The following is a 23,170-nucleotide window of genomic DNA, read 5'->3' as shown; positions in this document are numbered from 1 at the left end:
CTATGTGGGAAGGAAAGAGACCATTGTGAATCCTACAGAATAACACAGCAGCTGCCCTCTACCCTCAAATCTAGAGCTGACAGACTCACAGAGATAACGAGAGGAGAAAAGCTGGTCAGGCCGTATCATAACAACAGGACCAAGATGATTGTCAGATAATGTCTCTACAAGACCAGATCACCACTCATGATCTTCCCTCTTGCTTGAATGGCCTTGCAGTGGCTTCCTTGGCAGCAGGAAGTACTGTAAAGCAGATCTGAGACCCCTCTTCTACTCAGCTACTTTGTAGTTACTTCCACCCTGGGGAGCTTTCAGCCTTCCTAGTATAGACCACACAGGCTGTATGCCTTCCCCTTTTAGGGTGAAGGCCTGCCTGCACCTCTCAGCGTTATGAGAACCAAGTGCTTAGGCTAGTGCTCACCTGCACCAGAAAGGCTGTCAGTAAACGGAGCACTTGGTAGTTTTCTTCTGGCAAATCCTGGAGTGTTTTGCGGACAATATCCACACGTTTCACCTCCTCCACACCTAAAAATCAAGAGAGAGGACAATCCTCAGCACCCATCCTGATGAAGGCCCTCTTGGCAGTCACAAGGCATCCCATGCATGTCCCCACTAAGACATCTTTTGCCTTTAGCCAGTGCAACATTCAGGGAGTAGCACACTCGTCACAACTCACTCTGGAAACTGACAACATGGCTGTAGAGGCCAAAAGTGAGGAGGGGCTCAGGTAGCTCCCTCAAGAAGGTCTTGAGAATCACAGCAGGGAGGTGGACATCTTCATACTCCTGGAAATCTACGGGCACGCCTGAGAAAGTAGAGCAGAGACTCAGTGCTCACGGGCCAAAGCAGCACCTCCTCCAGACAAAGGACAGGACATGATGGTCAGAGCCCAAAACTAAGGAAGGGGTATTTTAAAGAACACAGAATCCTCAACTATCACATCTTCTGGCAGAGTGGAAAAATATGTTCCAAAATCATATACAAAGCAGTGCTGAATCCAGCACTACATATTTAAAAGTCATCAAATGAAACATGACTAAGTTTCATCCTGGTCATCTTAAGTCCCTTCAGCATAACCAGAGTAAGATGGTATATCACACCCCATGAAACAGGGAAACTTTCAGGAAAAAAAAGGGTAGTAAGTGGAATATGAGTGGGAAGGAATATGCTTTCCACAGCAGAAGTGCCAGATACTTCTCCCTTGCAACTCAGGTCATACCCCAAGATGAGGCCTCCACCTACAGACCTATCAGAGAAGGAGAGGATCCATGATGGACTAGTTCCAACACAGTTGCAGTTGGACAGTAGTAACTAGGGAATGAGAGTGGCTCTGATGTCTTTGGGCACTTACCCATATTGTATTTTTGCTGGACCTCTCTGACAACCTGTGTATTTGCTGATCTCCGGAAAATCCCCTCTGTATTAAGAGCTGTGAAGTGACAGCAGATGGAGAAGAAAAAAATCAGCCATGTGAGAGTCTCTAAAAATGCTGGCCTTAACAATTATAAATCCATGCTGTGGGGCATTCAGACAGATATGAACAAGTCTCTTTTTCAGAGCACAACCATTCTGCTTCCACTATCAGACAAAGGATACAAGGAGCATTTGGTTAGTTTTATCAAAGTGGGAACATGGACTCCTCCAGAAAGAAGAAGGTCTCCTAAGCCCTCCACAATCTCACTTGACAGCTAACTCACCTAGTTCAGGCTTTACACCCTATTCTAGGACTGCTGCTTTTCTTTATCTTACCACAGTCCTGATGGGAGCTTGGACAGAACAGAGATCACTGATACGGGCCCGCAGCTTCCCCAAACACTTACCATGCTCAAGCAAGTGAGCAATGGTGTCTCTGACCACCAGAGGAACAGCAGACTGATCAGGGCTCTTCTCCCTGAGACTGCAGCAAGAAACAACATATTACACATGACTGGTACACAGCACTGCTCCTGCCCTACATGCAGCCTCCAAGTCTTCAATTTGCCCTCAACAAGCTGTACTACATATGATCTTGCTATCCCCATCCCTGGTTCAGCCATTATTCCAGCCTTCTATCCTCTTTACCCATCATGTTCCATCATTTGCTGCAGCAACTGTGAGCTCATTACTAGACCACAGGAACATTTTTCCATCTCCTGTAAAAATCTCAGTCTATATATGCCAGGGCAAAGTTTTTGGTTTCCCAGAAGGCAAGAATGCTAGTTATGAATCAGGTGAAAAGGGTTACGCTTCCTTTTTCCTCTCCCATAGAAGCAATTGCAGAAAGAAGCTGACACATGAGAAAAAAAAAAAAATTTGCCACCACATTCCTGTGACAGAAGCTCAAATATCAGCAAAATGGCTGTCAGGGAACACCTCATGACACCAGGGTGCCACCCTCACATTTGATTGTCCAGACCACTGGATAGCTTAGAGCTGTTCACCCCTCCCAGGCTGCTGACAAGCTCAGGCACCACGGCACCAGGGCAAACACCATCTGGAAATGTTGCACTGAAGCTGGGGAATGTGTTCCCAGACTGCCTCAGAGGATGTGTCTAGCTACACAGTACTGGCTCCTCCTCATTCCCCTGGGAGGCAAAACCACACTCAGAGTTAAAAATACCTTCAACACTTACTCAGTATCACCAGCCCTTGCCAGTGTCTGTGTTTGCCTTTCTCACTGCGCAGTAATGGGGAGTGGGATTCACTACAAGGGTGAATAGAGGTGCTTTTAAAATAGAATTTATGATTAGGAGAACAACTAACAAATCTGCAGCACTGCTCAAAGCAGCATAGTCCTAAAGAGACCCCTATCAGCCTCCTACAGACTTCTTTTGCTTAAAAGGAAGTTTCTAGTGCCATAAAGCTGACCCTATGGCCCTTATTTTGCTCCTCCCTTAGTGACCCTAAGTTGCAAAAACAATCTAACCCAAGATCAAGAGGGTGGAACTGAATTGAGTTAGTCAGGATCTGGACACGAGCACAGGATTCTCCGGGAAAATGATTAAAGTTTCATAGGAAGTCTGAACTGCAAGAAATTTTGCAGCCATTTTCTGCTGTTTTTCAGTAATAAATACAGTGACATCATATCAAGCAAGTCAGGGCAAAAGCAGCAAAGTCCAGAAATACTCACTGCTGTAGGGAGACTCCAAACTGCTGGTTTGGCAGTGGTGGGCGTGGAGGTGTTGGCTTCTGGGGCAAAGGTTTCTGCAGGGATCTCAGGTATTCATCATACCTGCAGCAAAACACAGACTAGTAAAAAAGCCACTCCACGTCCTTGAAAGTGCAAAAACGCAGCACCACACACCCACTGGTAACAGCAACAGACTAGTATAGTCAATTCCACCTATGCAAAACCACGATAGGCAGTTCTGGAGCACAAGAACAAACATCTGGTTGCAAAAAAAAAGAAGGGAGAAAAGGAGTATCTATCTGTAATTGAGAGTTGGAGTAGCTGAGTAACAGCGTGGGCAGGTGGCCAGGACAGCACTGCTTGTGATGAGACAGATGCATATGTGGGTGTGGGACAGGGAAGCAATCTGGTAGGACTGAAATTATGGCAACTTTGGGAAGCCCTAAAGACAAGCTGAACAGTGCAAAATGAGCTAAGCAGGTGCCCAGACAACAGGAGATGCACACCATGAGCTCCAGGTCAGTGTTAAGGTCAGTATCTTGCAGAAAGTCCCCAGGGGGCTGAGTGGGAGATACAACATTGGTGCTCCACTGGGGGAGGATTTTTATCTCAGACAGAACTGGGGACTGGGGCCCAAGGACACACAGGAAGGACGGCAGAGAGAAAGCAGTCTTGAAGGCAACTTGTCACCACACCCTGGAAAACCACCACTGCCTGAGTGGAACAATCTCTTCCTTCCCTTGCCACTCTTTACAAAAAGTCCCCTCTTACAGAGCCCCAAGCAAGGGGGGAGAGAGGCAGTATTCTCACTTCAGCACTTGGCTTGGGATCCCCAACTGTTCCAGCTTCACATACTCCTCCAGCTCACTAAGGTAATTCACATAAAAAATCTTCCGTCCAAATTTAAAGCTGAAAAACAAGAGAAAGGTACATAATGTGAGGAATTGGGAAATCCAGTAATAGAACTGACTTCTGACAGAAAAGAAGAGCAGGGGGCTGCAAGAAACATCAGTGGGGCAAAGGGGAGGTATGGCTGAGCAGCAGAAATGTCACCCACATCATTCTGCCACTCCATCTATTTTACCAGGAGATGCAAAGACTTTCCAAGGTACATTAGAAGCCCCAGCAGCAGAAGGCTCCCTCAAATTCTGGATTTCTCTTTCCTATGTTCAGCAGTAGGCTTGAGAAGATTTTACTCCCAATTATTTAATAGTTTATGATTTCAGTATCACAATAAATTTAAAAATCGAGTTGCAGAGCCTGCAACTTTTTACTTCTACTTGGCTGGAGAGAAAAAGAGTATCACAGAGCTGCAAACTCTGTAGGTTCCTAAAGAGGTATTTCTGGTGTGTGAGTACTTCTGAGCTCAGAAGTCAGAGGAGATAGAAAATGGTGAGAGACTCCAGGATAGGCTTGGCAGCCTGGGCTCAGCTTGTGCCCCTCTGAGAATGCCCCACTGTTCCCCAACAGTGTGAGCATGTGGGTAAGCCTCCAATGCTTCCTTCCTACCTAATCAGAGGCTTGAAGAGTATCAGCAAGGTCTTGATGAACATGGTTGGGTGCACAATATACAAGGCTTTGATGTTCTTCTTGTACCTGTCAAGAGAAGCCCAGTAATGACAAGCTGTACTTTAAGCAGAGGAACTAACCTTTCCACATGATTAAGGCACCCTGGTTGCTTCATCCTTTTTGCACTGAGCCTCACCACGCCCCAGCACACCCGGCCTCAGCTCTTCCATGCTCCATAGCTGTGTCAGGCCACTCAGCAACCTAAGGACATGCTACCCTGTGTTCCAAGATTCACATAAAAGCAGTGAGCAGCCTATCCAGGAACCTACAATTATACCATGGGGCTGACACACTTGCACCAGGTCCTGGGTTTGCTGCTTGCCTGTTGGCTTAAAGGATGTAACTACAGAAGGAGCTGTTTATCCTATGATTCAGTCTGCATTAAACAACAATCCACCTCCTTAAGCAGGAGAATAAATGACAATAAATTATGATCAGCAAGCTGCACAGGGGGCCTGGGGAAGATCCTCTATGTTAGGCTAGAGAACAGCACATAACACCTTTGATTGCTGCAGCTTTACTCACTTGCGATCGAATTCCCTGTAGGCATCCCGCAACCAGCTCAGGGATGGCTTGTTCTCACTGGTCAGGCCATGGTGCAGGTACACCAGAGTGTAATCACTCTCCACATACTGGTCCAGTGTGAATTTCAGGTACCTGAGAAGAAAGAACTGATGAACTCACTTCATGCTCTGCTACAGAGAGGCTCTTCCTCCCTTTGGGACTCTTTTTGTGTGCCATAACAGAGGATTTGCATCTCCAGCAATGGAGGGTAAGCACTTGGGAGGACATGTCCAGCTAAAGAAGCCACTGCAGATCTGTCCCCAGGAATCCAACAGCTGAGAATTAGGTCAGATTTAAGAAATTAACAGCATCCTACTAAGACTCTACTTACCCCAGCAGTTTCACATGATCTAACTGATGACTTGGGGGCATCCGGCAGGCACTGAACAAAATGACTTTTCTTCCATATTTGTCATCACCTGCAGATAAAGTGCCAGAGATTATGGGGAGTTAAGGACTTCACGTGGTCTTGGCAGCAAGGGGTAAAGAAAGAATGAGAAACCACTGTAACAAGGCACAGCTTCCAGCAAAGCTAAATCTGATTTTCAGCAGTTATCATGGGCCTAGTGTGGAAGCAGAAACCTGAACACCAAGGGCCTGGCAAGTCAACAATGAGAATGAAGAACAGATTCCCTGCTCCAGCCCTGAAAGGAGAGGAAGGACTGGAAGCCAGGATGCCTTGGGGCACATAGGGATGGAGGCAAGTACAGAGCAGAGTGCTCAGAGCATTAATCCTGCAAAGTTGTCCCTGGGCACTGTTCCTGATGCACATGTGTCCAAGGAGGCAAAGGGAAAACTGCCCCTTACTGGCACAGTAACTCCTTCCACCCTGCACACAGTCCCAGACTAACTTCTAATAGTCTGGTGCATCTGTTTCTTGCTTCACCTGAAGCTTAGTCCTGCACACAAAACACAGGACATTTCATACCCTGGAAATCAAGAAATTCCTAGAAAAAGAACAGTTCCAGTTGCATCCCAAAGATGAGAAACAAGCATCATCCTAAGTCTTCTACAGATGGGCCAAGCAGGGCTTCTAGATTCTCCAGGGAGACTGTAGAATAAGCTCTTCACTGCTTCCTAGATTTTCCATCCACAGAGAAATTTTTCCAGCCTGAGACGGAAGAAGCTGCAAAGTGCAGCACAACAAAGCATTCTTTGTAAAAGCCATGCAGAAAACAGTCCCCATTACACTGGAGCCAAATAACCCATAAAGCACCGTCATGTCATGGAGGACACACCCAGCCACCACTTGAGGCTTCAGAGACAACAAGCCAAGTTTTTCCCAAAGCAAGTCTTCAACCATCAGTGGACTTCTGTCAGCAGAGATCTCAGCCCCATGAACAAAGCCCAAGCAGACACGCATGGCCAAGCTTAGCAGACGTGCTAGGGAATAGGGAGATTTGGATAAGTACAAACCAGGTCACAGATCTTGCGGACATACAGTTTGAGGGAAAGTCTGATTCTCTCCCAGACACAACACCCAATCCATTTCCACAAAGATGAATTCTTTTTAGCAGCAGTGGAGATTAAATGGTTCCTTTAGTATGAAGGGTGAAAGTCTTCCCACCTTTTTAGCTACTCACCCTGCTCTGAAACCTGTGTTTTCTTCAAGCAGAGAGTGCAACAGTGAATGGGGCTGTTGAGGTTATACTCAACAATACCTCCCTTACTCCCATATGGCAAACCATCTCACACAGACCACAGCACAGAAAAGCAGCAAGGATCAGTACTTATTCCAGGACAGACCTGCAATACATCATTCCTCTTGAAATAAATCCTTTTCCTAGCATGGATTTACAATATCCATGCAGCCATTTTCTCACCTTGGCACAGGCTGTTGTCCTCAACTACCACTTGGCTACACTTGCCATGCAGCAACTGAGGTCTCAGAACAGCAAACCTGATATTTCTGGGAATATTGCCGGTGAGTACCAGGTGACCACTTGGTGCTGCAAATGGCAGCAGAGAACTCATACACACCAGCCATGACATTAAAATGCCACCAGTCCCCTTTTGCCCCCATCTTGCCAGAACAGATTCTCTTGCTACTTGATAATTTTTATTTTCACCTTACAAGTCCCATTTTTAAGTCACTCACCAGACAACACAGAATTTACTGATGCACACAAGCCAGAAATTCTACCAAAGCTAAGGACACTGCAGCAGCACTAGGTATGGACCAGGAGAGGGGCAGCATAGGCCATCACATTGACGTACACATGCGGAGATACGGGGCAGTTAGGGAGGACACATGACCTGGAATGCAGGACTAGGAGAGAGTGATGCAAGGCTCATCTGGAACAGCCGGATACAGTCACAGCCAGGCCACAAGACCAATGTCACATCGCATATCCCACGGTAGCCCACTCTCTGCCTAGCCCAGAGTTTCTTGGTAGCTTGCTATGACCTTTAGGGCCTGGTCTAATGTAACTGAGTTGTCTAAAAGGCTAAGTGCAGGTTGCAAAGTCCTGGGAAAGGAACATGGCATATTGTGACCTTTTCTGTTGGTCTTGAGCAACTCATATGTCTCTATCAGAAACACAAATGGTCCTGCCTGTATAAAGCACCAAGAGATTCAGTATTTGAGAATCTGTTGAGTTTTATAGTCATGAAAGAGAATGGCAAGAAAGACAACGGATCAAACATAGCTCTATGCTAAATTCAGAACAGGTGATATCTTCAGTTAACTGAGAGGCTGCATTTCACACCAGAGTGGATGGTCTGAGGGCCAGATGCAGACTGCAAGCTTAATCAAGGCAGGCCTTTGTGGTGTGCAGTACCAGCACCATGTTTGTGCCATGTTGTGGGTGGCCATACACTCAGCTCAGGCTTCTGGACACTGATTATCAGACCTGACAAGTCACAATTCAGGAACGACATACCTCACATAGCTTTCTCTGAAATGACATAAAAGCCTACAGCGAAGCCTATGCAAAGTCTTCAGTCTTGTTCCTTATATAGCCTTGGTGAAAATGTCTGGGATCACTGGTAAAGAATAAACAGACAATCCATGATTCTGCCAAAGGGGAGATGGCATGTATCCCCTGGACAATTTCCAGGGCCAAGTACATCAAAAGATAATCTACAGTGGCCTGGATGACTGAAAAAGGAGTGGCCTGCTTTGCCTTCCAAATCAGAATGAATTTATGCATGAGACCTACAAAGGAACCGTGCCCTTTTCTGAGTTCTGGGTTTTGCTCCAGTTTCATCACACTGAGCTCAGCCTGTCAACACAGAAACTTCCAAAACCATCAACTGCCAACCTTGTTTCTACCTGACATATATCTGATCAGTGTCCTTGCTCCAGACATGACAAAATCAAAAATTCAGCATCAAAGATGAACAATCAGTAGCTCCAATTTATAAACAAGAACTTAAAGCCCATTCCATGCATTCTTGTTGGAGGAAACTACCTTCAGGTGGCCCCTGTGCCTCCTACAGAACAGATTCTTATCAGGTTTGATCTTTCCCAGATGCTCCATCCCTTGTACTACTTGCTTTCCTGTTTGCAGTACTAATCTTATGTATCTAGGTTTTCACCCCTTGTTTGCAATTGCAAATAGCTGAAGTTTCCACTGAACACAACTATAGACCACGAAGTAATCACTTGGCTTCTCAGGCTGCCTCCTACCTCTCCCAGATGAGGAATGCTCAATAGTTAACAACAAACCAATAACCAATTATTTACCATCAGTACTCACAGAGCACCCCAGCTTTGTAATTTCATACATAAAACATATTTTCAATGTACACTGGAATTAAACTACCTTCCTGAAGGATGGGATTCAGATTATTTTGCTTTTACCAACAAAGAGCAAGACACCAGCCAATATCTAAAGCCTCTCCAATCAAGACATCTGCTCATCTAAAGAGATGTGAACTTGTAGCACTGATAGACATAAGCTCCAGAACATTGTTATGGCACTTTTAAAGCCTGAACTGCATTTTTCCTCTTGCTTGAAAAGCAGCATTTCCATCTTCTAAGACAAAGGGAAAGGAAAATCTGTATTTCCAAGGCATGAGTGCAAGGCCACACTACTAAAAGGGCAGAAATTGAAATGCTGTTGCAAATGTTTCAGATTGAAACCTGCAGCAATATCAATGTATCACAGCAGAAATTCACATCAAGATGGCAATAATGAGCCAAGACAGTGCATTAAATGAATCTGCACAGCTAACCTGGAAAATACCTCCTTGGTATGCAAATCCTGTTATTTATTATTTCTAGGTAAATAGAAATATATCCATTACATATGCTGAAATATATCCTTTAGCATTTATGTCATGATTTGAGGCAGCCTAATTGCAGTCTAGAGACTGTTTATTCCTATCTTCATCAGGTCGCTTCAGTTAAGTGCCCACTTTGTTAAAAGATTCAAATGGGAGTATCCTAGTACTTTGATACTGAGAGAATGCAGATGGATAAAACTTGCCACCAAAAGCTAGTGTTACTGCTAAAATAACAAAGTTAACAGAGTTCAGGGTCAAGGAACGGGCACCACTACAGAATGCTGGAACATTACTACACAAATTTCACAAAGCTTAGCATGTTTAATCAGAGCCATGTCATTAAAAAACCTGTCAAATGTAATTTCACTCCAATTAGCTGTGCTAAGCTTATGGCACAGCTGGGAAACACTTAAATGTAGTAGATTTTAGTTGCCTATTGAATTTCAGAGAGGATTTAGCCCTGAAGGAAAAGAAGGTAAGGAGCTCAAAGCAGAAGAATTTGAATACATGATTTTGTCCATCTCAATATTCCCAATATCCAAACACTGTCAGAATCAGAAAGCCTTATAAAGTGAATACAGCTTTAACTGATGCAAAATATACTAGAGGGTTGGATTAAAGAATGTAGATTGGGAGGATGTCTGAGAGCATAGAAAAGGGGATGAAGACTCCACATAATGAGGAAATGAGAATCAGCATTTCCATGAATCGTGTGAAGGTCTTAGCAATAAGAATTTCACACCAATAGAAGTTTTCATGTACATTGAGAAGCATGAAAGCACCAGCAGCCAAATTACTGAGACTTAGGACTGAAGTCCGGAGAGTATTAACAAATGCTCAGCAAGCCCAGGGCAGTCAAGCACAGCTTTGGGCAAACAAGTTACCAGAACACAACATCTCTGCAGCCAAATGGAGAAGAAATAGATAACGGTTGCTTTCAGATGGAGAATCCAGTTTAAGTACCAGCTGCTTGGCAAGTGAGTGCAGCAGCAGATAATGTGAAAGAATAGGAAGCAATCCTAGAATGAACTTCCAAAGCACATATGATAACAGGATAAACTGGAGTTCAAACTGAACTGGTCCAAGCAGGCCACCACCAGGACAGGACAGGAACAGGATTTACAGAGACCCATGAGCCCCGAAGTGCCCAAAGTAAAGCCCACTCGCCAAATTTGGCTCAGATGATTCTGCTGTGCCTGAGGCAGAGGTGCAGCCCTCAGACAACAATTTTGTGCAGCCTTTGGACTCCTGAAAAATTGCCAGTGCAGCCTAAGGCTGAGCAAAGTTTGGGCTCCCCTGAGACAGTCCAGCTACAGGCCATGGTCATGCTAAAGGAATACCATGATCTACAGAACCAAATGTTAGTGCCACAAAAAATCTACCTACCTGGTTGGGCCCCATCAAGTGCACCCTGGTCTGGAGGAATAGAAAAAAAGTTATAGCAAGCCAAGCTTTGCATCCTTTCCCAGAAAGTAATCATGAGGGTAAAGTCTGAGAGCCTAGCCAGATAGGCACTGGGCTGTCTTGCAGCATTCAACCTCCTTCCATTTCATCTTTCCCCCATGCTCCTCTCCAAAGCAGCTTTGCCTAACAATGAGAGGCAATAACAGCAACCCTTGATTCCCAAATTTCTTTCTTGAATTTGCAACTAATTCCATATAATCAAATTTCTTGCTCTTACTGTTACACTTTCTCTGCCACCGAAACAGCAACTGCTGTACTGCCACTTTTAAAAGGGTTAATTGCAATTCATTCTGAAGTCTTCTGAACAACTTCAGAAGTGTACAGAGAATGGTATCATACCATATGAATAACATATCCCACACCCATAACTTTTTTTATGATTAGTAGATTCCAAATAAAAAAAATCAACTGCCAATTAGAATAAAAAAAGGTTCCTCTAGTTTATGAAGACATTTATTATCACACCCAGCCCCTTTCCATCACTCTCACAGTGATATACTCAACAGAGCCACATGGGCCAATTGAGACAGAAGCCTTTGCAGAGGAGGGCTCTAGGCAGAAATTCTCCATTCTCTTAGTCTCCCTTAGAAACTTAAAATTCCTTAGATACTCTCCCTTCCCTTGACCTTGCATATCAAAATATGGTGCACAAGCTGGGCTTGCTTTGGATGGACTCAGTTCTACAGAGGCAATTCATCATTTTTTATCATACAAAATATTCTTAAACAGACGAATAAACAAAAAAAGTTAGAAGTCGGAAACGACATCCAAAAGCAGCAGAAATGCAGGCAGTCTGTATTAATGGAACCAGTAACAATGCACCGTGGCTGAAGGGAAAAGGACCCTCTTTACCCTTTGCTACTGGACCTTTGCTGAGTCCATTAGCCACCAAATACACCTTCAACACAGGTTCTGTCTGCCACTTCTACCTTTGCCTACCTAGAGAAACAACAGCTACTGGTGTTCCAAGACTGATTTTACCTCTCCATGTCAACCACCAACACCTACGGCTAATCACCAGCACTAGTTACAGCTTTGGCACCTGCAGCCATGTTTGTTGGTTAGGTTTGGTATCAGATTCACCAATGAAAATAGATTTACTGCTGAAATTGCAGCTTCAATCCAGTAAAACAAAAGAAGGTACAATCATAGCTCTCCACCTTGTTTTCCCACTTCAATTACACATATTGGCATTACAGCTTTTCTCTGAGGGCAGCCCCACAGGTGGACAATTAATTAATTAATTAATGTGAGGCAGCAGATTTCCCACACAAACTAGCAGAAACATGCTTTGAGCTCCAACAAAGTTTCGAAATCACTGGGCAGGGATTATGTAGCCGGAGTATACAGCGACAGCCACTTTCCTGGCCACTGATACACTATCCTCTACCCTCCCTGGCAGTGAGAAACTCATATGCCAATATATGTTATGCCCCCATTTTCTTATCCCAAAAGAAAGCAGGACAGTTATTGTGTAAAATGGGAATGCTGATGATCCTCATAGCCATAGTTTTGCATATTGACCACAAAGAAGAGACCCGTATTTCAGACTGGGCAGCAGAATGAGGAAGGAATACCTTGCCAGGGCTGACAAGAGCCCTTCTCTACACAGCCACCGGTTTCCAGTATGAACTCCATCTCCAGAGACCTCCTTTAGACTATTAACTTCCTGCTTTAGTTTTGAATTTCAGCCTGTGCTAAAATTCAAGGCCAAGACTATGTCACATCTAGTCTGCCTCAACCCCCAGGAAGATGGAAACAGCACCTTTGCCATTTAAGAACTGGCAGGAGAACACAGAAACACTCAACATAACAGAAACTTGGGATAGTTCCTTTACAGTCCTCAACCAGGACTTGTGTTTCCTCCAAATGCTATGTGACATAAGCAAGGAAAAAAACACACTTTGCAGAAGTAGATTGTGCAATGAAATCAAACCTCCTCTCTTTCAGCTTCTGGCCACGTGTAAAGAAGAATTTCGCTGCTACAGTGCTCACAAAAAGAGGTACTCAGAGTCAAGAAAAACAAAACCACACAGAGACCTCTCCAGAGCCTGTGTAAAAACTCCAGAAACACACACTTTAAGGCAAGTCTGAAAGGACCAGCAGAGCACCAACATCTTTCTTCAGAAAAGCATTGAGTCCCAGAACCAAAAGAATGTTTCCTTAAACTAAAATACTGTGATTCCTAACAATATTCCAGTTCTGAGTACTCCCTCAGGACTGTGGCCTGGATGCCTTTTGGTGTCATTTTTGTGTAACATACCACCACATGGGACAGCAGTGACATGCCTGCTCCTTTCCCATGGATAGCCTCTCCCCACAAGATCCCAGTCCCCAGAAAAGACAGGAGCATGGGGCACCAAGGAGAGTCTCCATGAAACAGCTGCACTATTTTTAAGTGAAAAACAAACCCCAAAAACTTATTTTCCTAACAAATTCTGCAAAATGTTTTTCAGTTATTTACCCTCTTAAGTCAGATAGCCAGGCTTTTCAAATCCAGCATGCCTTGGACTGATTCAGAAATTAAGGTCAGCTAGAAAACGAGTGTGCTAACTTTTTGTCATCAAAACCGGGCTTTTATTAAGCTATTAACACCATGCACATCCAGCAAGAAGCAATTACTTTTCTGACCACACAGGATAACACTGGGATCATGGAGTTCAGCCCGAGGATGGGAACCAGCCTTCTGCTTTTGTCTCAAAATAGCATCATCATCCCAGAACATATTTCAGGGCAGGCAGGAACAGAGGCAGCCACAAGCTTTCTGCTCTAAAGTGCAGAACAGGGAAGGACATGGGACAGAAAGCCAATGAATCAATAGAATGGAAAAAAATATCCTTGATCTGCTGCCATTTGCTAATATTTACAAGAGAACTAGGGTAATTTTGTTTCAGGCTCAGCATAGCCAGTGTTCATTGCACCTGGAGCTTCTGCAAAACACAATTTGTCAGCAGAGGCAGATCTGAGCAGTTTCATATTAATCCTCCAGAGATTTTTATTCTTCAGGCTACCTCTAATAGGATTTTTCCAAACTTTCCCAGATTGTTTGCCCGCAACAACAATCCAGAGAACACTACTCTGTCTGACACTCTGAACAGTTAAAATTCTCAATTACTGACCAAAAAAAAAAAAAAAAAAAATAATAACTTCACCCTGAAGCTAAGATTACAAGTCAGACCCCTTAGATCAACTTCATAAATTCTCCTTTCAGGAGATGAGAAACCAGCAAGTCTCAAACCTATATGGCAACAAATCCTCTATCTGGAGCTGTGCTCCAAGCTCTCCCAGTGCCAAGAAAGGCATCACACCACACGCCGTGTGTGGGACCATCACATGCTTTCAGACGCATCAACTACCGGTGAAAATTGGCCAGCAAGAGCCAGGAACAGAAGCTTCTCTGAGCTGTTTCTGCACTATACAGAGACGCTGCAGGGACACAGAGCTCACTAGGAATACAAATTTAAACCACAACGAGGAAGAGTTCAGAATGCAGGCACGGCTCCCAGTCAGCTGCCATCCCATCCCAGAATCTTTTCAGGAAGCTGGCTAATTCTTCATTTGCTACCCTAGACCGTGTCAAATGGCTACATTCCAACAGCTGCTAACACACATCTCCACTGGAGGGATATTCCATTCAGAGAGCTTGTCAAAGAAAAGTCATGTTACCTTGGAACATGAAATCCCAATCCCATGGGAACAGAAATCCCAAAGAAAGAGTGGTGTTTATGTCAGGAGGCAGCAGACAAATTATATCCTTGGTTTGGGCTGACATTCTAATCTTATCAATGTCTCTGATCTAAACTCTGCTAAGCTATTGAAGCTTAGTCTAAAGCAAACGACTTTAACTCATCCTTTCCCAGAGTCCTCAAACACCAGTTACCTCTACCATTCGCATTCCAAATATTCTTACTATTACCACTGAAATGGTGGAGTCCACACATCTATCCCTTTCCAGTTTCAGCACCAGAGACCAGGGTGCAGACCTCTATAAACCCCAGTCCTGAAACTCCAGCCCCATGGAAAAGAAGCTTAGTAACACATTTGTAAATGAAAACACTTCTGGCAAAGCTATAAAGGCATAATGGCCCAAATATCAAACACCTGGCCTGTCAAACTGAGCGGGAGACAATACACAAAAATGTTTTGAGCCTGCCATTACAATTTTATTCTACAAAAGATGGAACATGAGACATTAGGAAAAAAAAAGCTCATTTGAGAAAACTGCCCAGAAAAGAATGATATCAAGACAACTCTCACCAAAGTAAGTGCCTGAGACTCTTTCTGCTGTAGTCAAACTCTGCTGCAGAACAACCCTGAATCAGGAGGACTCCAGCTTCCTTGAAAATTCACATGTGGGGCAAGGACCAAGGTACAGAGAGATGGCAGTAGGAGGGGTAGGAGGTGGTAGCAGGAGAGGTAGGAGGTGGCCATAGTCAAGCAGGAAGTATGAATCAAGTCACAACAAGTTGAAGAAGTGCTTCTTTTTTTTTTTTTTTTTTAAGAACAAGGAACACAAGACAAACTGGCCTTACCCTTCACTCAGGCTCACCACACCAACCTGGAGAATACTCCCAAAACTCTTTCTTATGGAGGTCCCAGCAGTATATCACCAAGGGTTAGTGTAAATAAAATAATATGGACAAGAACACACAAAGAAAATCCAAATGCTTGTGACCCTGAACGAACAGGTCCTTCCTTGCCTATTCCCCCTATTTTGGATTTCTGTACATGTTATTTCTGGACAGCTCTGGTCATTCAGATATGAGTGATGCCACCTATAGTGGATTACCCAGTCAGCTGAGGACCTTACAGCTGTATTGCTTAACTAGGTAATTTCTGTGACATTATCAAGCAAAAAACACTTTTGTGCTTGGGATGTAGTAAAGAGTCATAGCTAAAAAAAAATCAGCAAAAGCAACTGAGTCCTGATAATAATATAATCAAGTCAGCAAGAGCCAAGTAAGCCAGAAGTAACCCAAGTTTAGCTGAAGTCAATGAAAAATCACACATATCACAAACATTCAAGAAGTTTGGTGTCCCTTCTTCACCACCTGTCATTGCCACTTGGGCTTGGCAAACAGCAGATGTCCCCAGAGATCTATTAGAAAAGCCCTTCCTCAGTCCAACTGCAAAGACATCCAAGGAGAAAACAGAAAGGTTCCTACCTGCTACTTCCACAATGTGGTGCCTGGCGATATCATAGTAGGGATCATTCCACTGCAGGTGAGTGACAGGCTCAGGGGAGCCTTTGGAGTCATCTGCACAAAGTACAAGAAACAAGCAATCAGAGGAGGGATCTGGAGCACATTATTGGCAAGTACAAAGAGATAGAGGTATAAGAAAAAATGGCACTACTACATGGGAGGGACTAATGTATGCAACTGTACAACTTGAAAAACCACTTTTGAAATTCTGAATGGACAAGAGCAGCAATGACTTCAGAAGAGTCCTGTCAGTCCTATGAGAGCCATATGTGTCCCTCAATGTACACTCTCTCAAACCATTATTCAGATATGTCACAAATATTCACAAAGACAAAACCCGAGGACACCACCATGGCTCTTTAGGAAAGGAGGATTTTAACATAGTCCCCATGATGGATGGTCATCCTGTACATCCTTGAGCTAATTTTCCTGACCTCTTTGTTCATAGTTCATAGCACAGGATTTCAGAGCAACAACTCAGGTCTCCAGCCCCACCTCCCAGATGGAAGTTTGAGACTATTCCTGTACAGAAGGCCAAACTCTCCTGCAAGAGACCATAATGGATGACACTCAAGGATTTACAGCACATCTGTACTGTCAGCACCAAAATGTAGCCAGGCACAGGACTGAGAAGAGCATATTTACAGCAGCTGGCTATTCAAAACTAAGGCTGATTCACTTGGGTGTGGTGCAAGTTTAATGTGGCTATAAAGCTTTAAATTGATCTGGGGCTCTCTGAATATGTAGATATGACCACAATGCTGCAGGACAAACAACTGCTTTTTGGCCAAAACCCAGATCCCAAACAAGCAGGGTACTTACCCGATTTGGGAAAAGCAGGGACTTCATCTGCTGGCCAGTTCTTATCATCTATGGAGGCCAGTTTGAGCTGACTGAGGGACTCGTTGGTATCATCCAAGTTCAGGTCATCCTGAAGCTCCGAGAGTGGGTCTGTAGCCATGGTCCCCAAATATCACAGTTTACTTTGCAGTGTCTAGAACACAGACTGCAGAGATTGTTAGGTGAGACACAGAGATCACAAATCTACCTCCCCGAAGACGCACTTCCTCTTCTCACTGATTTCCCCCCAATACTCCCTTACCTTTACTTATCCAGAGATTGTTTCCCCTCCCCCTTAATACAAGCAGCAACTCCTCCTCCTTGCTGGAGGCTCAACATGTCAGATTCTTTCATGCCAATTGCTATCAAAGGCCATCAAGAGCTGTACCAACCCTCTCAAGGAGTCTCTGCTTGACCACAGCTCTGGACAGAACAGTTTTTCTCTCCTGAAACAGAAGCAGCACCAGGACTCTGCAGAAGGCGACAGGCTGCACCAGCCCCGGCCTGATACACTCCCTGTATGGCTCTAAGCTCCCCCTCCCTCCAAACGGTTGGCACAAAGCCCGGCTGTTTCCACAGTTGGCCCAGTGCTGGAAGCTTTCCCAAGAATCACCCCCCCTTCTCCCCATAATGGAGAACCAGAGCTCTCAACAGCACTGAAGTGGGTGCTTCAGTGTGCTGGGATCTGAACAGAGAAGTGAACATCTCCTCAAAACAGGAATTTTTTAGGCTGAGCTATAAAACAGGGAGAACAATACACATACAATCTTCATCCCCTTTCAGCACCACCAACAAATCCTTTCTCCTACATAATAGCTAGCAGCAAGGAATCGTCTCTTTCACTTAAAGCCATACTGCCTGAATATTTTTCACCAAGCATGCCATAAGGAGACCAAAGAATTAAGAGGGTCCAAGAAACAGACAGCTCAGTGCATTTGCTGTTGTTTGCAAATACTTCTCACTCTCATCTGAAGCAGAAGATACATTAAAACTGGGACTGAGCTAGCACAGCATACAGGATCTCCTAAAGTACCAATTCAGGGACAATCCTTGGGAAGCAGCTGTTATCCTCTGAATTCAGTCTCCTGGAAGTAAGCAAGGAAACATTAAAAAGGACAACTATGTAGGTCTGGATTACATGGACAGTAATTCAGTGGTCAGCAGGCAGCAAGCCAAGAGGAACCGTAGAAAAATGAAGTGACACCTTGCATCAGAAAGAGTCTCTATAATACTGTTTCACAGAGATGCTTGTGCTTATTTTGCCTTATGAGGAGAGCAAAGGGTTCAAAGATGATCTGAGGAGGCAAAACACCTTAGTGTGAAAATAATATTCACAGTAAAGCTATTTCCTTTGGCAGAATGGAGAGGCGGCAATGATGTTTTGCGCTTTCCATCCCTAGAGCTTGAATGTGCATATTCATGTAGAGAAAACAATGAAACAGTTGCACAGACAGCACAGAGGACAAAACCTGTGAGAGATTAAATTCTGGAAGGTGTCACATCCATGCTCAGGTCTATACTTGCACCAAGCTTGAGGACGCGTTTTTAGAGCACAGGAAATTGGATATTCAGTGTTTTTCCTCTCCCTTTGGACCATTCCAATGTTATTTACTTCCTGTCCTCCCTTATCTGCTACTCACCAGTTTGCAACCAGTTTTCACCTCTCTGGGGCTCCCAAAGGATTGGACAGTATTGCTAATCAAATGCAATGTTTCCCAAAATATCAAAGAGCAAGACATATACAAGCAGCAGGTCATCAAGACAGCACATCAGACACACAGGGTCCCACCACTGCAGCCATGCAAAGTTCCAAGCAAAATTATACCCTGCCCTCTGGTGAGGGCTGCCAGAGCTGCCTCACCTCCTCTGATCTTGACAGGGCAAGGAGCAAGAAATCAGGTTCCCTAGCACCGTGAGTTCATGCTGGAACCACGCAGCAGTGGAGCCAAGGGACAAGGACTCCCCACCCCTAGCAGCTGATCTGATTTCTATGGTAACACCAGGCACTGACTCCTATGACTCAGCGAGCTTAAAGCATTTCCCACAGGAGCTCAGCAGACCCAAAAGCCAGTGCTCCATGCTGAGGAAGCATCCATGGCTCCCCAGGGCAGCCTCTCAGCATTCACAGCTCTCAGGGACTTCCCGGCCCTAGTGAGGACAGAGGATCCACATTCAACTGCTGCCATTCACTGAGATGCCTTTCATGGGAAGTTCTTGGGGACAACCACTTCCCCAAAGCTGGGTCCTGAAACGTTTGGGGACCAAATCCAAATCCCCTCACAGAGCAGTGATGGTACTGCCATAGGGCCAGCAAGTCACCAAGTGTTCTCACTTGTTCCTACACAGATCACCACCTGGCTTCAGTCAGCTTACAGCACTTGTCCAGAGACAGAAGAGCAGGTTATTAGACAGCACTGGGGGATTTCCCCTGAGGCATATAATTAATCTTAGTGTGGCACCATGTGGAAGTTGTTAGTAGAACTCAAACTGCAAAAAGAGCCCAGTGGATACTGCTCTTCCCTCACTCCTTGGAAAAATAGACAAGGCTCTCCAGATACCTTCATGTGGGTTTCACAGCCAGCTTCATTCCTTGGTTGTAGATTACTGCTCCATGGTGCTAATGGAAGCAGGATCCAGAGCAAAAGACCTCTTAGATTTCAGATCCTTCTTGTGAACCAGACTGTAGTACCCAGAGAGCCCCAGAAGGTTTTGCAGAATTTTCTCCAACATGTAAACAACAAAAGCATGGGGTCTCACATCAGATAACCATACAGCAGTTTAGGACATGTAACCCTCTACCTGCTTGGGAACTAGTAGGCTCTGAGAATGAGATAACTGGAGTTAGGATGTAAGACACAAATTGAGGATCTTCATACAAGGATACACATTTTACTTTCCAATACTGCAGCCGCATGAGATGCTTCCCTGTGTACTCAAAAATGACCCCTAGGATCTGTCATTAAATGGAGAGTCCATATGTATCATGGTGATATAGTTGTTAACATGGGTAAAGTGTTAGTTAAAAACACTTCAAGTTTTTTTAACAATAAAAGAGCATTTCAACAGATTTAACTCAGTTTAAAAACTGCACCTGTTTTACATAAATTTCATTACAAAAAGCAAGTGGTACACTCCATACAGCAAATAAGAAAAATTACAGACCTAGATTGAAAAAACAAAAATTCTAGCCAAACATTCCAAAACAAAAGAATCACACATGACAGCAGAAGCACTTGCTTACTGCCAAGCTCTAAAAAGCCAACCATTACCTTTTTTTCCAAGTACTTAAATATGTCTTCTGCAACTACACTGCACCTGAACACTTGCTGTGTAATAAAAATTAACTTTCCTGCATAAGAGAGACATATGATGGAAAACAGCACATTCTGCTAAAGAAGAGAACTCAGACCACTAAAATAAAATTTTCACACAAATTCTGAGCTGAAGATTCCTTGTATAAGATCCAGAATTTACCCAGGGAAGACTATTCACTTATATCCAGAAAATCTTGGTAGCTGATGTTCATGCAAACTATTTTTTTCTGCAATTTCAATTTCACTACTTTTCTACCACTTATTTCTAAGCTACATCTGCTTGGTAGTTTCCTTTTCCTGTTTTTCTTCTAGATGTACTATTAGTTCAGAAGTGAATTACACTTCAAAATAAGTCCATGCATATATTACCACATCCTGGAGCTGTACCTACAATAAAGAATTACAGAAGCAAAGTGGCCTCTTCTTCTGTGCAAGATGAACAAGCAATGGTCAGATGCAATGCACTCCCAGTTCCGGGATTATTTTTCTGACTCTGCTGCCATCCACACCTCCTCCCAGTTCCGGCTTATTTGCACAAATGTCTTTTTCTGTACACATCAATCAAGAACCTGCACTTTCCTACAGTGTTAAAAACAAGCACATTGCAAGAAAAGGGAGCAGTTATTAAGCAGCAGACCTTCAGAGTACTCACGTGCATGAATGAGTTCCAGAACCAAGACCCACCTACAAAGCTCAACCCTTATCTTCCCTCACATCGAGACATATCCGAGATACCACCGAGAGCATCACTACACTGGTACCACCCTGACAGAACAAAGAGGTCCAGGGCGAGACCTTGTCATGGATCACCACGACCAATAAACTCAGGACAGACAAATTATTGCTCAGGGAAGCTCTTTGGTCCCTCATTATTCCAACAGCTTTTTAATTGAGCAGCTTTCCTTCCCCAATCATCTCAATCCGTTTGCTGAAGGCCACCTCCGTGCCTGCTGGAAATCCACCCTAGCGAGCAGGCAGCCTCCCCTTACTGGTTCTCTGCAGGGTCTGAGGGCAAAAGCGCTGAACTCTCCAAGTGTCCTCTCTCCGGAGCTGCCGCACAAAGTACAGAGGCTGCTCTCAGTGCCGTGCAGGACCCGCCCAGGACTCACATGTGAGGAAAGCTGTGGGGCACACACAGCCCGGCGCGGGCTGCACCCTCCTCCTCCTCATCACCCTCTCCACAATACATCCGTTCCCTCCCGTTCCCTTCGACTCATCCATCTCCTGCGAGACGCCTGAGCGAACCTCAAGATTGCTTACGAGACTCTGATTTGCTACTTACACTGTTGAAACAAAGGTCCCCTGGTACACACCAGCTGCCTGAAGGCAGGACAAGAACCATCCCTGCTGCTGGGCACTGGGGTTAGCGGCAGCCAGCCCCAGCGCCAGCCCCGCCGCAGGTGGGGAGCAGCCAGCAGCAGGCCCGGCGGCGCCGCTCCGGCGGTACCTGCACCGCCAGCACCGATCAGCGGTGAGCAGGACACCGCGGGCTGCCGGCCCGGCTCTCCCCGCCCAGGTGCCCGCGGCGCTTCAGCAGCCGCGCTCTTCCCGCCAGGCGCGCAGCGCGGCTGAACCGAGCCGCTCCCCCACACAGGGCGAGCCCGGCAACACCCGGGCGGATCGCTCGGGGCTCCGGGCCCAGCCCCGGCCCGCTCAGCCCCACCGCCGGGCCGCTCCCCTGCCCCAGCAGCACCAGGACAGGCCGCCGGGCCCCGCTGCTGCAGGCAGGGCCCGGCCGCGCTCTCCAGGCACCCCACACCGCCCCGCCGGTGCCGGTACCTGCCGCTGCCGCCGCCCGCCTGTCACCGCCGCTCGCCGGAAGCGCGGCCTCGCCGCCGGGGGAACCCGCCCCGCCCCGCCCGCTGCCGGCCGCCGTCCGGGCGCGTCCGCCGCTCCCTCGCCGCGTTCCGCCGGCACGGAGCGCCCGAGGCCCAGGGGGCGAGGAGGCGCGGGGGGCCCGAGGCACCCCCCGCAGGCGGAGCCTCTCGTGAGTGCGGTGAGCGGCCCGGCCTTGCCGAGCATCGCGTTTGCGCCTTCAGCTATCCCCGGCATGTGTGCGCTCTGAAGCCCCTGTGGGACGGCGGTCCGGACTTCGAGTCGCTTTTAGGAGCTACCAGCCGAGGAAGAGCGTGTCGCCTTGCTTTATGCCAGTCATGACAATACGTCCTAGAAATAGTGCTCGTGAAACAATAGAAATGCTGCACGGGTACTGTGTCTGTGGTGAGAAATCAGAGATTCGTCCCTATTCCCCAGTTTAAAAGGAAAAAAGATCATAAAAGTAAAGGTTCTCATGGCAGAGCCCCAGGATTACTGCATAGCAGAGTATCCATCTCCAGCGTTCATCTTCCTCTTATCCAGCAGCAATCATGTCACATAACAGCCAGCGATAATTCACCCATTACGCCTTTGTGTTTGTGCAGGGGATCCCGAGGTCTCCAAGGCGGTAGCTGGTGAAACCACAGTCCTCAGTGACCCTGCTAGCAGGCTGTCCTCCAAATATTTCCACAGGCTGCAAGAAGCTTCCAAACATAAACCATGGCAAGCCAGGGTGCTGGGGACTGAGACTCAGCACGTTGAGCCCATCTCAACCATTAAGACCAGTGGTAGGTGCAAAGAAGAGTTGGATAAGGGTGTGTTTCCCAGATCTGCAGCAGAAAAAAGTGTAAATGGGACAGCAGGCAGCATCTGTCTGCATCTGTTGTCTCCCTCAAGTACGGTTTGATTCAGTGCTCCTTTGGTTGGCAAGCCGTGCAAGGTGCATGCTCTGGCCAGCCCACTCCAGAAGCACCTGCAGGACTCTGGTGGCAGGACAACTGGGCAGGAATGCCAGAAACCCAGTCCTATAGGACAGACTGTAGAGATTTGTGAGAAGGAGA

The 23,170-nt window shown here is 45.8% G+C and overlaps 1 protein-coding gene across 2 annotated transcripts in view; it reads right to left on the bottom strand.

The window, feature by feature from the left end:
• Positions 1-22,223, bottom strand: part of ARHGAP1 (Rho GTPase activating protein 1) — a 29,218-nt gene extending 6,995 nt beyond the window's left edge. Inside the window, exons 1-12 of one of the 2 annotated variants that reach the window (XM_058827702.1) lie at positions 22,074-22,223; positions 16,963-17,146; positions 16,102-16,194; positions 5,574-5,661; positions 5,204-5,335; positions 4,619-4,705; positions 3,920-4,018; positions 3,110-3,211; positions 1,821-1,897; positions 1,352-1,429; positions 677-805; positions 422-525 (exon numbers count right to left, since the gene is read on the bottom strand). In XM_058827702.1, the coding sequence (XP_058683685.1) occupies positions 422-525; positions 677-805; positions 1,352-1,429; positions 1,821-1,897; positions 3,110-3,211; positions 3,920-4,018; positions 4,619-4,705; positions 5,204-5,335; positions 5,574-5,661; positions 16,102-16,194; positions 16,963-17,101 (1,128 nt within the window). In that variant the 5' untranslated portion in view covers positions 17,102-17,146; positions 22,074-22,223. Of the gene's footprint in view, positions 1-421; positions 526-676; positions 806-1,351; positions 1,430-1,820; positions 1,898-3,109; positions 3,212-3,919; positions 4,019-4,618; positions 4,706-5,203; positions 5,336-5,573; positions 5,662-16,101; positions 16,195-16,962; positions 17,147-17,372; positions 17,500-22,073 lie in introns of those variants that run through there. The other variant, XM_058827710.1, reaches the window with a different exon arrangement.
• Positions 22,224-23,170: the final 947 nt, after the last annotated feature.

This window comes from Poecile atricapillus, chromosome 1 (assembly GCF_030490865.1).
Source record: "Poecile atricapillus isolate bPoeAtr1 chromosome 1, bPoeAtr1.hap1, whole genome shotgun sequence".
In the NCBI taxonomy this organism is placed as follows: domain Eukaryota; kingdom Metazoa; phylum Chordata; class Aves; order Passeriformes; family Paridae; genus Poecile; species Poecile atricapillus.
The sequence above is the reverse complement of the archived record's forward strand: the minus strand, read 5'-3'. Positions and strand labels throughout refer to the sequence as shown.